The sequence below is a fragment of the Pseudorca crassidens genome, chromosome 3 (genome assembly GCF_039906515.1).
Source record: "Pseudorca crassidens isolate mPseCra1 chromosome 3, mPseCra1.hap1, whole genome shotgun sequence".
Taxonomy (NCBI): Eukaryota; Metazoa; Chordata; class Mammalia; order Artiodactyla; family Delphinidae; genus Pseudorca; species Pseudorca crassidens.
In genome coordinates, this window is record NC_090298.1 from 163194141 (window position 1) to 163207401 (window position 13261).

The following is a 13261-nucleotide window of genomic DNA, read 5'->3' on the forward strand; positions in this document are numbered from 1 at the left end:
TTTTAATTCATCATTTTGTGATATTGATTGAGCACCTGCTGTGGGCCAGTCACTGTCCTAGGTGTTGGGGATGCAGCAGTGAACTAAACAAAAATTCCTGCCTAGGAAGGGCTGATGATCAAGGGTTGTAGATGTCTTCTAGGGTGCCTGCCCTTCCCAGATGGGATGTAGTATAAGACTGTGTCTCCACATGCACCCAAAGCTACTAGAACAAGGGTGGTCATTTGACCAGGAGCTAGGATGGCCCATTCAGACTCTCTTCTGGGAATTTGGAACTGGGCAAGGGACCATCTAGGTCAATGGCTGTTGACATTAGACTTGGAGGGTGTGTTGCTGTGAGACTTAGGCTGCAAGTCTCTCAGTGTGAGACCGACTGCTGGTCTGAAGAGGGTGGATGTGTTGGGCTTTGGCTGACAGACGCTGGTCCTTGGGTTGCGTTCTGAAAATAACATCTTCCACACTCCCTGGGCACCTTACATCCTGCCAGTAGGAGCCATGGTTAGGGGGCCAGCCTGGGGAGGAGAGAGAAGGAGGAGAGGAGCTTCCTTCTGCTTCCCACGTGGGTCTGTGCTGTGGGTTGAACTGTGTGCCCCCAAAAGATATGTTCAAATCCTGGCCCCCTGTGCCTGTGAATGTGACCTTATTTGAAAAAAGGGTCATCAAGTTAAGATGAGATCATACTGGATTAAGGTCGGCTAAATTCAATATGACTGCTGTCCTCATAAGAGGGAAATCTGGACACAGACACACACGGAGAAGACCATGTGATGACAGAGGCAGTGATTGGAGTGATGCTGCCACAAACTAAGGAACACCACCTGTGGCCACCAGAAGCTGGAAGAGGCCAGGAAGGATCCTATCCTAGAGGCTCTGGAGGGATCATGACCCTGCCAACACTGTGGTCAGACTTCTAGCCTCCAGAACTGTGAGAGGATACATTTTGGTTGTTTTAAGCTACCACGTTTGTGGTTCTTTGTGACAGCAGCCACAGGAAACTGTCTTCAGTTGTCCAGGGGCAGCAGACAGCTAGGGTGCCAGCACTCCCTCAGGGGTTCCAGGGGCAGCTGGGTTGGTTAGTAACACCTTCTTTTCCTTTTAATACCCCAGCCCTGTCCTTCCTGCAGTTGTTAATCCCTGGTGACTTCAGTGTTCTCTGTTTGCTCTTTCAAGCCTGTGTAGCCAGTCCCTATATTAAATCCCCGCTGCTTGAAATACTTAGATAGTTCTTCTGACTGTGCTCAAACTGCTCCAGGAAGAGTGGAGAACAAAAAAAATTTGCCGAGATGAGGGCCCAGAGAGAGTGAGAGAGAAAGAGAGAGCAGGATGGAGGTTCCTGATAGATATAGTCATTCCTCCTTGTTTCAATCCTGCAGTGCTATATAGTCTCTGGTCCTAGGAGGGTCCTCGTCTTGACAAACTTATCTTTTACTAGTGAAAACCCATTCAATTTTTTTGCAAAGCCCCACAGCTCCCAGAGAATGTTTATGTGGCTGACTTTTTCCTGCCTCCTGATCGTACAGAGGAAGGCACCCACCTTTCAGAGGGCAGATGGGAGTTTCCCACAGCTCAGCTAGATGGGTCCTGGGGCCAGCTCTGAGCTCCATTAGTTTTTCCCTCAGCATACCCAGTGGGTCTCAGATGGGGGAGATTCTGCTCCCTCCCCCAGGGGACACTTGATAATGGCTGGAGACATTTTTGGTTGTCACAACTGGGAGGGTAGTGGGGCATGTGCTACTGGCATCTAGTGGATCAAGGCCAGGGATACTGTCAAACGTCCTAGCATGCACAGAACAACCTCCATCAGAGAATGACGCAGATCCTGATGTCAACAGTGTCGAGGGTGAGGAACAGTGGTTAACCTAATCCTGGGCTGGCCCAGGCTTGGAGGGAGAAAGTGTGCAACACAGCCACATTCTATAGCATCCACACCCCTGAGAGGGAGCCAGGTCTAGGGAGCCCACCCACACATGTCCACAGACTCACCAGAAATGAGCAGAGGAAGATGAAGGAAACGAAGTAAAAATAGGCAAATTCATTGCCGCACTCATGAGTCAGGATGCCAGAGTTCTTATCACAGGGTTTACCGCTGAGGCAGGAAAGCATGATGTTGTGCCAAGCCTCTCCAGTGGCACTCCTGAGGACAGAGAGGGGGCATCAGGGACCTGGGCACCCATCTCTGGGCACCAGCACCACCACCCCCTGCCCCCCAAGGGAGGCAGAGCATTGAGGTTAAACGCTTAAGCTCTGGAGCTGGATTGGTGTTGGTTCAAGTCCCAGGTAAATCACTTTTTTCCTCTTGGAGCTCAGAGAGGGGGATTCTTATCCTTGGCTGCTGTGTATTAAAGCCCAAGGAGAATGTTTTTTAAAAATGCTGATGCCAATGGCCCACTCCCACAGACTTGGATTTAACTGGTTTGGGATGTGGCCTGGAGACATAGGTATGTTTCAAAAGCTTCCCTCTCTCTAGGTGATTGTCATCTCTTATTTCTTTCTCAGGTTACTCTGCTCCAGGCACACTGGTCTCCTTGCTGTCCTCCAACATGAGAGCTATGCTCCTGCCTCAGGGCCTTTGCACTTGCTGTACCCGCTACCCTTCCCCAGATATCCACATGGCTCCCTCTCTCAACTATTTCTCTCAAATATCACCCTCCTCAAGGGAGGTGTGACCTATCAGCCTTCCTTTTTTTTTTTTTTTCAGTTGTTACTTGAGAAAAAAATTTCGTTTGACAAAAATATACATAAATTTAATAATTTTAAGCATTTAAGTGTATAATTCAATGGCAATAAGCACATTTACAGTGCCATGCAACCGTCACCACTATCCACCTCCAGAACCTTTTGATCATCCCAAACTGAAAAATTGTACCCCATTAAACAATAACTCCCTCCTATTCCCCTCTCCCAGCCCCTGACAATATGGATTCTAGTTTTTCCCCTAAGAATTTGCCCATTTTGGGTACCTCATGTGAGTGGAATCACACATTATTTGTTCTTTTGTGCCTCCATGTCCCTCTTAATCTTGAATTTTATCTCCTTCTAGTATCCGCTATAATCTGATTATTGATTGTCTGCCTCCCCCATGGGAATAGTATCCGCTATAATTTGATTATTAATTGTCTGCCTCCCCCATGGGAATAGAAGCACCCAGAGGGCAGAGAATGCTGTCTCTGTTTTGTTCCCAGTACTTACAGCAGTGCCTGGCACACAATAGGTGCTCAATAAACCTCTGATGAATGAATGAAGGAACCCTAAGTGCGGCCAGGATTAAGAATCAAGCCTCAGAGCCTATTCAGAGTCTATAAGCCTTTTTCCTCACCTGTCAGGTGTGGTTGCCAAGCATCTCTAGACAGGATGCTCAGGAGGATTCAGTGAGATAATGCCTGAAAATGCCTTCATGTTTACGTCCCAGGGCCTTCAGCTCCTGCCCTGCCAGGGTCCCTGGGTCCCCCACGCCCACTCCAAACCTCAGTGGAATAGAAGGTTGAGGGCATGCCCCCCCCCCACCACCAGAAGAGAAGGATGAAAGTGTGCCCCCCTCTCACCGGAAGAGAAGCATGAGGGCCTGGAAGAAGGTCCGGAAGTTATTGTGCTCAGTGATTTGGAATTCATCCTCGTCACTGTCCTCATCCTCTACGTCGATGCCGATGTTGCCAAACACCTGGGGAATTAGATGGTGATGACTAGGGGTGGCCACGCCCCCTAGTGGCTCCGGGAAAACTCCACTCAACCTTCAGGGCTGCCTCTCTGAACTGGGCTCCCTTAACCCACCCCCACCTAAGGGCGGTGGCCCTCCTTGGGAGTGCTCTGGGAACATTAGGGGGGCTGGCACGCACCTGCATCCCAATGATGGCGTAGATGAAGAAAAGCATGGCAATCAGCAGACAGACATAGGGCAGGGCCTGGTGGGAAGGAAGGCAATTAAGAATAGTGCTGGGGGCCCCTTATCCACACTGTTTCCTTTATTTGTCCCAGTCCTCCACCCCCATGGGGTGGCCGCATGCTGTGCCCCAGTGGTGTCAGGGTTGGTGGGCCTCTTTGGTGGCTCTGGGAGATTCCCCTTGGAGCTCTCACGACACACCAGGGCAGGAAGTTAGACAAGACCCCTGCCTATAACACATTCTCAGCAAGGTGTATCATAGAGGCGTTTCCTCCTGATTTTTAGATTCAGCCAGAGCAGGTTGGGGTGGGGGGATCCTGATTTCTCTTCTCAGCCCTGGGCTGGAGGCAGGGCCAGGGGCTCACCTTGAAGGACTGCACAAAGGTCCAGAGAAGAATCCGGATGGTGTAACCCTGACGGAGGAGTTTGATGAGCCGGGCCGCTCGGAAGAGGCGCAGGAAGCTCAGGTTGATGAAGTTATTCTGGGGAGACGGAGAAAGAGGGGTGACCATCCACCCACCCCCAGGGGCTCAGAGCTGTCACCACTCACAGAGGCCCCTACATGAAGCCAACCAACAGGAAAAAGCAAGCCAGACCCCAAATAAGGAGCGAGAGGAGAGAAAGCACTATTAATGCAATGGTGCGGAGGAAAAAACTCGAAAAAAACCAAGTGGGGTGTGGGGAAGAGAAAGGGTGAGAAGGGAGGAAAAGGCATCAACTCAAAGGCATAAACCCTCCCTGCCAGCCCCACCCTCAACGGGGAAAGGAAAGAAAAAGGAAGGAAGAGAAAGGAATGTGGGTGGGTCGGGTCGTGGAAGAAATAACAAAAGAACAAGGAAAAGAAAATATATCCGAGTCATCCAATCAGGAAAAAAATCCGAGATGGTTTTTGTTTCTCCCAACAACCAAATGCACTGAGACAATAGGACACAAGCGGGTCAAGTCGCCGAATCCATCACACGTGTACGATGCACAAACACCAGGGCGGGGTGGGGGCAGTCAGCACGCTCAGGCCTGGTGGACATGTGTGGGTTCCGAGGGCACGTTACGCTCCGGGCCAGAAATGCATCTGTCATGGGACTCGCCGGGCACCCTGCCCTGCCCTGCTGAGCTGCCCACCCTCTCCTGCCCGCCCTGACCTCACCCCACGGCCAAGAGGAGCAGTGGCTCAAGCCAATTGGAGAAGCGGAAGAGCATCTTTTCTTACCCCCTTGGCGAGCGGGAATGGGGAGGACGGGAGGGAGCTGGGGCTGTTCGGCTGCAGGGCGAGTCCTCGCTGCCCGCTGAGTCGGAGAAGATGCATTTGGGGCCCTTTCCCCCCTTTCAGGGATGGCTTCTCAGCTTCTGGAGCTGGGTGGAGTAGCACGGGACCAGGCCTGCAGGAAGCAGGAAGTATGCAGCGCCCGTGGGTGGGTGAGCGCGCCGTCAGCTCGGGCCCACCGAGGGGCTGGTGCTGGGGGCCGGGAGGTGGGGCTGTCCCTGCCCCCAGGACCTCCCTGGGTGGACCCTGCCTCTGCTCAAAGGCCCCCTGCCTAGTCACTGCCTCTACCTCCTCCCTCCTGAGCCAGAAGAACCCCAGGTAGGGGTAGGGGTGGGGAGACAGCTATGGAGACGGTGGGTCTTACGTGACTGTCCAGGGGCTTGTCTGCTGGGGCCTCTGGTGGGGTACTGGAGGCTAGAAGTCACGAATGGGCCAAATCTGGCCAACGAAACTATTTTGTGGGGCCTGAGCAGTTTTCCTTTAGAAATTAAAAATAGCTCCTAGTGTTTAAAAGTCAGATTTTGCCCCCACATCTGGCTTTCAGGCAACCCTGAGGCTGCCTCCACGGGTAGCAGTTACTTGAGGCACAGATGTGGCTGCCCGCCGTGAAGCGGGCCACGTTTCCGCCAGTTTGCCAAGGTTCCCACATACTAGAAACGGAACCGGTTTCTTGGCTTACGGCATCTGCTTGGTCCCCAGAGGCATCTGAGTTTGAGACTCCTGCTTCAGGTAGGCATGGAAACCACCACTGATTGGTGGGTTGGAGGCAAAGGGGCCTTAAGGGGTCTTGGAGGAGTGCTAGATACAGGCCACGTAGCAACGTTGAAACTGGCCTAGCTCTCACCCAGCAAAGGGCACAGGGGTGATCGTACAGGTTGCCCCAACAGTCACAGCACCACTTTCGGTCTCAAGAGTTTGGACAGTGAATCATATGGGCATCCTGTTTGGTGGTTCCTGAGGGCTTCCCAGCCACTGGATCTAGCCAGCTCTGACCTGGGAGCTGAGAGACACAGAGAGGGGTGTCAAGGAATTTCTGAGGTTGGCAGGAGGCCTCTGGGTTTTCTGGAAAAGTCTAGGGTGCTCTCTGGGACACATCAGTTGACCCTTAGGCCTCTAGGATGGGGGAGGGGTGTGGGGATCCTACCCTGACCACATTTGGGCCTAACCACTGTGAGAATCTCTCAAGCGCCTCGAATCAACCCCCAGACTCAGCTTGGGTGACAGTCACCCTCCGTGCCCTGTTGACCTGACTCCCAGCCCTGCTTGGCCACCCAGCTCCATCTGGGGACAGGGCCGATGGCCCAGGTGTCCCCAGTCCCCTCCCGTCCATCCCCAGAGTACAAGCCATCCCTTCATGGGGCGGGGCATAACATGTGGACTCATGCAAAGTCAGGCGGGCCCTGGAAGCAGCCTCTGGGGGCTCGGGGCAGAGCGGGGCGGTAGGGACTGCTACCATGCAGGAGAAAGAAGGGGGGTTTGCAGGGAGACGCGTGCAGAGAGCATGCTGCCCTTCTTGGGGCCAGGGAGACAGGAGACACACGGGGGAAGTAGGGGTGGAAATGAAAGAGGTGACAGGGCAGGGGAAGGTTCTAGTCTGCCCTCATCCCCCCCCCCCCCATCTCTTCCTGGGTTTGCATAGAGTCCTTCAAGTGCTCCTAGAACTTCTGACTTTCTTCCTAGCTTCCATCTTTTTGTCCACAGCCAGGCAGGAATAGCTGTCCTCTCCTCCAACCCTGCCCAGTGCTTCCTGGTTCTAGGCTGAAGGGGAGTGATGTGGGCCCTGGAAGGCTTGCTGTGTTCAGGGGTGCGAGTACTCAGAAGGACATGGAGACCACCCTCCTGAGGGCTCCAGAGAAGTCCTGCACTCGCAGACCCCACCTCCAGCCCAGATATTGCCTCTGCACTCCAGACCCATTAACCCACTGCCTACCTGACTTCTTCTGGGGTGCCCTTCAGGGCACTTCAAGCCCACTGTGCCCACACTTGTGCTATTCCCCTAACCTGGCCCTCTCCTGGCATTCCCTAACTTCCATCTCCCAGTTCAAGCCAGACTCAAGTCCTCCAGGCACCTCCCTCCCCCCGAGCCCAGACCCAACCCTTCTCCAGGTCCTGGAGAGATCCCTGCTCAGATGGCCAGTCCTCACATCGCTCCTGCTTCCTCTGCTGTCATCTCTCCTTGGGATTCCTGGTGCTCACTTCCAGCCCAGCCTGCCGCCTACCCACTCCCTGCTCTGCAGCTGCAGGGTCTGGTCTAACCGCACTTCCGATCACGCCTCCCCTGCTTCAAATCCTCCCAGGCTCCCACAACAAGGCCCCAAGGTCCTGTCCCCTTCTGCCGTCTTCACTTTCTCTGGGTCAGTCTTCCTCTGCTCTTTGCTCTAGCCACACCCTCTCACTGGCAGACCCTGACCCCTGCGTGCTCTGACCTGCCACAGGACTTTTGCACATGCTATCCCGGGCCTCAAATGCCCTTTTCTCCCCCTCTCCACATTGTTCACGCTGCTCATCTTTCAGCTTGCAACACAGTTACAATTTCAAGTGGGTTTCAGGGGTTATTTGACCAATGCCTGCCTCCCCCCGCCTGACTGTAGGTGACACAGGGGGTGGGGGCAGTGATGGTGTCCCCTTCTGCCCAACCCTCCATCTGTGGCACAGAATTGGGGCTCATTCAGTGTTTGGTGGATGAATGTCTTGTGTATGGCTAGCAGGGGAGGGATCCCGGTGCAAAGATGCCATTGCGGGTCCTTCAAAGGGGCTCAGAGGATGGTGGGGGAGGGGCAGAGGCAGGTGGGAGTAAGGAGTAAGAGAGTAAGGAGTGTGCAAGTGTGCAGAGAGCCGAATAAGTGAGGCGAGGGAGGGATGGACAGGGTGCATCCAGGGTGTGGGTGTGGGTTTGCAGGGTGGATGGATATAACAGAAGGGAGGGATAGTGTGTGCATGTGTGTGTGTGTGTGTGTGTGTGTCAGGGGGTGGGGGAGGATCAAGAGAGGGAGATTGCAAGAGCAAAAAAAGAGAAAGGGAGACAGAGAGACAGAGACAGAGAGAAAGAGGGAATGAGAGTCAGAGACTGAACAGGAAAGAGGAGAGAGCACATGTGTTTAGTGACCGTGTCTGGGTGGGGGGCGGGGAACAGGAGTGCATGCAGATCAGGGCTCCAGGAGAGGGCGTCAGCCGGCCGGTCCATCTGGAAGCAGCCAGACCTGAGTCCCGGCCGTTCAGCCAGAACCGGTTCTGGCCATTCTGAGTCCCCCTCATTTGAGCGTCTTTGCCTGCACCTTGCAAGGCTCTCAGACCTCCTCCATCGGACTTGGAGATTTACGTCGCTGCTGGTCAAGCCCGAAGAGCTCGTGGGTTTGGAATGGGGTGAGGACTGTTGGAGCTTTCCTGGGGCCCCGGGATCCATGGAGTTAACCAGGGACAGGAGTGGTGTGAGAGAGTGCCTGATGGCTCTGAGTACAGGGCTGTGTGTAAGGAATGGGGTGGGAGACTCAGCCAGCCAACCTGTCCTGTTGGAGGTGTTGCATGGGGCAAACCCATCCTTTTCTCTGCAGAAGACACAAGCCAACCCAAACAGAAAACCCTAATTCAGAACCCAATACCAACCAGAGGAAGAGAGGTTGCAGGAACAAGGAGGGGGGGCAGGTCGGGAGGGTTTGGAGAGATGGACAGACATACGGGGGTGGGGATAGGGGAGTGCATCAGGCAGTCCAAGTTTAGAAAGCCCAGGACGTGACATGCAGTGCTGATGCGAGAAGATGCGTTCACAGTTAATGTAAGGCATTTAGACTTCAGAAAGAAGTAAGACCAACCGGATTCTAGATGCAGATGTTGAAGATGGAAGGGGAGCAGGCGGGCAGGGGCAGTTGGGGAGGCGTGTTCAGCGTTTTTTAGGTTGATTTGTAACCAGTGCCAAAAAAACCAATGGGTTTCGGTTCCCGGGCGGGGAGTGGGGGTGGTGGTGGTGGGTTGGGAGATAGTCATTGGTGTATGAACACACAGACCACGTCATGGATGAACAAATGAATTTCATAGTGCATTTTGATTGGATGAGTTTTTCAGACGGCGTTGTGCCAATATACAGTTTAAAGAGCAGGCATGAAAAGAGACAAGACAAGAAACACAGTCATTATCCATCGCACGCAGGGCAAACCCACGTCACCCCAGCCACTTGTGGGTGGCAGCTGAGGCCCGGTGGGCCTCACACCCTCTCCCCCTCCCCCGAAACCCTGGGGCCTTGCCCTCCCTATGGTCTGGTTCCCCTCGCCTCAGCCTGGCTGAGCTCTGTCTGGCCTCAGACTCAGTGGGCTTACCTGGGAGGCAGAAAGGAGCTGCTGAAGGCTCCTTGCCTAGCAGGGCAAACCTTCCCCACCTCCAGGTCGGGTGTTTATCCTCCTAAAAGGGTCCAAATGCCCACCCTCTAGCTTTCCCGCCAAATGATTATAATTCAGGGCTGAGGGGCTGCCTAACAAACTGCAATCCAAGTACGTGCACAGTCATAACAGCAACAGCAATAATAATCACCACTATTCGTGAACTAATTCCTGGCAGGTTCTGTGCCAAGCACTTTATGTCAATCGCTCTGATTTGCTCAAAGTTGCCATCTCTTGTCCTGGAATGTCAGCCTCCTGGGGGCAGGCGCTCTTGTCTGTTTTGCTCTGTTCCCGGCACCTCTAACAATGCCTGGCATACAGCAGGTGCTTAATGCATGCTTCTATGACTGCATGAATGAATGTGAGGCTTGCAAGGGTCTGATGAGGTTGGTTATGAAGGTCAGTCCCAAACACAGGACGAGAAGAGGTAATACAAGTTACCCAGGGTCAAACAGCTCATAGGGGAGGGCTGTTTGACTACTGCAATAGTCCTGATATCCCTGAAGTGGATTCCGTGCCCCATTCTCCTGCCCTCCCATATCTTGCAGCCAGGAGAACAAGCCGTTAGGGTCCAGTCCTACAGATCTCTTACTGGCAACTAGAGCTTCGATCAACTTCCTCTACCTGCCCGACTGGGGTGGTGGGTCACCCTTCTCACCTCTTGACCCAGAGGGATATTGGTTCAAAGCTGTCTTGTCTTCAGCTGTATGGCAAGATACTTTGACTGCCAGGAAGCTCCAGATCTCTTAGAAACTTAGGACAGAAGATGAGGTCTAAGCTCTGGCCCTCTGCCAGGGGACAGTGGCCAGGTGGGGGCAACCCCAATGGGGATAGCCCACAGCTGGGCATGACCTCTCTAGAGGAAGGTGTCAGGGGCGAGACGGGGGAAGGGGGAACTTCTGGTTCACTGAAGATGAAGGCAAAGAATTGTGGCCAAGATACCACTCGGGTGGGGGTATGGGGGATGCGTCAGAGAATGGCCCCTCTTCTGCGTAGCTTCCCAATCTTATCAGGCTTCCAGGATAGAAGAGTGGGCCAGTTGATCCCTTTGCTGCTGGGGGCTCAGTTAGGGACACCCCAGGGAACACCAGTGTGCCCTCAGGAGTCACCAGGTCTGGCTGCACGACTTGAAGTAGGTCCCTCATTCTCCTCAGCATTGAGTGTCAGTTTCCTCATCTGTGAAATGGGGCAACACCCTCTTCTTTGGGCCCCACCCCACCCAGATCTATCCTCTGCTCTCCTCTGCCTGTTCTGAGCATCATCCTGGCTCTCTGGCCTTCTGGCTCCTTTCTGGCCGGTCTTGGCCAATGGAAGTGGCTGGCAGGAGATAGAGGGTGGGAGGAGAGCAAGGTAGGGGTGTTTCTCCCCCGGTGCTGCATGCCAGCTCTGGCGCTGTCTCCGGCAGGAGCTCTGTCCCTCCATGTTCACAGCTCCCACCAGCCGGCCCCTCTCTGAGTTCGGCACCTGGGCAGGTAACAGCTCCCCACGGTGGTTGGGCGCTGGGTCCCTTCCCCTCCACTCTGTGACTAGTCTCTGCTTTGGGATCCCTTCAGTGGAACCCTCTAAAGGAATTCTTTTTCATGCTGAGCCCCCGACCTGTACTACGAGCCAATCCACGTAAAGCGCTTGGCACAGTGCCTGGCCGTCCCTGTCAGCTTTTATTATTGTTGTTATGACAAGGTTGTTACCACCCCTGGCCCTTGGCTCTGACCCTCTGCCCTTTTGCTTCGCCTGTGAGGACCTCCTATCCTCCCCACAGCCTCCTGAGGGCCCTCAAGCCTAGGCTCACTGGCAAATGGTCAGGGAGGGGGTGTGAGGCAGGAGCTCTGGGACCTGTGTCTTCCAGACGATGTGGCCCTCTGAGGGGCCACCACGGCGAGGTCCAGAGACCCGCCCCCCTCCACGTTGGGAACCTCCCAGGCCTGGGGATAGAGGAAGACACATGTCCCAGGGACCCTCCTAAGGTCCTGGGAATCGTGTCCCCCCATTAACCCAAGGGCCGCGGCTCCCTCCTCCCCGTGAGCCAGAACGTGGTTAGTTCAAGCAGAATGGACTTGAAGCTGGTTCCCTCTGGGCCCCCAACACTGTGTGGTGTTTGGGGGGTGGGGCTCAGCCTTGGGATCCTTTAAGTGTCTCAGTTTTCTCAATGAGCTCATCCACATTATTGAATCATAAGTCGGTAGCCAAGAGGCAGGGAAGTTCACGTTGCAGCGCTAGCCCCACGGCGGTGGTTTCGGACATCCCCGTCTCCCCATGTCACCCTCTTGAGGGGCTGCCCTTGCTCCCAGGGGCCCCAATTCTCCCTCTTTGGTCATGGTCAAGCGCTGGCTTGAGCCAGCTGTGGCTGTCGGGACCCACTGCTTCTTGATGACCTCTTCCTCGCCCCTCCCAGCCCAGCCAGGAACTGCCCAGAGAGAAGCCGGCGGGAAACTTACCCCAAACTCGGTCACCAGGATGTCGGTGATGCTGCCCAGAACAGTCACAAAGTCGAAGATGTTCCAGGCATCGCGGAAATAATTCTAGAACGGGGACCCACAAAATAGAGATGCCAACATAGGGCTCCATGGCTGACCCCCAAGTCCAGCCCGGGGGGCCCGTTAGGGGCACAGCTGCAGACCAGTCAAGTGCCCGGGACAGTTACAGTCATTCAAACAGCAAAATGTTGCTGGATGGGCTTCTCAGTATCATCTGTTCTGAGTCCCCCCTCCCCGGGACCCCCAAGCCTTCCCACGGCTTGCTTGGCCCCAGAGGGGGGTCTCCGGGTGCCGCGTCAGCTCTATTGTGGGGGAGGGCTGCCTTTCTGGGCTGTGCCCTGTTTCTCCAACAGTTCCAAGGGCTCTCTGAGACCTCAGATGCTTCATAAACGACGTCACTGGGGTCCTCATGAAGACTCTCGGAAGGAAGGTTTATCACCCATTTTATATGAGGCGACTGGGGCTCAGAGAGCAAAGATGCTCACCTCAGGCAGCACAGAGGTGAAGAGTCAGGATTTGAACCCAGGTCTGGGCAAGCCCAGAGTCTATGGACAGGACCCTGCTGAATCAAGACCGTGCTTATAGCACCCTTGCTAAGACAGCAGCCTCTGGGGTCACGTGCCAGCTCTGCTACCATCCAGCTGTGTGGCTGTGGGTCAGTGAATTAACCTCTCTGTGCCTCCATTTCCTAATCTGGAGAAGGGGGATAGGAACAAGGGTGCAGAGGCCTTCTGGGCATACACGAGGCTACACTTCCTGGCCCCCTTGTGGTTAGATAAGGTTGTGTATCTAGTTACAGCCGATGGGTTGTGAACAGAGGCAGCATGAGTCACTTTCTGGCCAGTGCAGGACCCGCCAGAACTCTCATAACCCTGGACCTGGTGACCAGTAACGTTCCAGATGACGGCTGCTCAGAGAGCCCGGGTCTCTGAGTAAACCCTTTGTTGACTGGAGCAACAAAGCTGTGTTTGTTACCACAGCTTAACTTGAGCTATCCTGACTGGTATATCCCTGGGCTGGGTTCTGCCTCAAGTGGGACACACAGGTATAGCATGCTGTTGTTAAAATACTGAAATATTGGGACTTCCTGGTGACGCGGTGGTTAAGACTCCACGCTCCCAATGCAGGGGGCCTGGGTTCAATTCCTGGTCAGGGAATTAGATCCAACATGCATGCCGCAACTAAGAGTTTGCATGCCACAACTAAGGAGCCTGCCTGCCACAACTAAGACCCAGTGCAACCAAATAAATAAATAAATATTAAAAAAAAATACTGAAAT

At 54.3% G+C, this 13261-nt stretch overlaps 1 protein-coding gene across 13 annotated transcripts in view; it reads right to left on the reverse strand.

Moving 5' to 3' along the window:
* CACNA1A (calcium voltage-gated channel subunit alpha1 A) overlaps positions 1-13261 on the reverse strand; it is a 338534-nt gene that overhangs the window by 22883 nt on the left and 302390 nt on the right. For all 13 annotated transcript variants that reach the window (XM_067733510.1, XM_067733512.1, XM_067733517.1 and 10 more), the window contains 5 exons: positions 11944-12027; positions 4243-4359; positions 3834-3899; positions 3543-3658; positions 1984-2134 (listed from right to left, as the gene is read on the reverse strand). In XM_067733510.1, coding sequence (XP_067589611.1) covers positions 1984-2134; positions 3543-3658; positions 3834-3899; positions 4243-4359; positions 11944-12027 — 534 coding nt within the window. The remainder of the gene's footprint in view (positions 1-1983; positions 2135-3542; positions 3659-3833; positions 3900-4242; positions 4360-11943; positions 12028-13261) is intronic.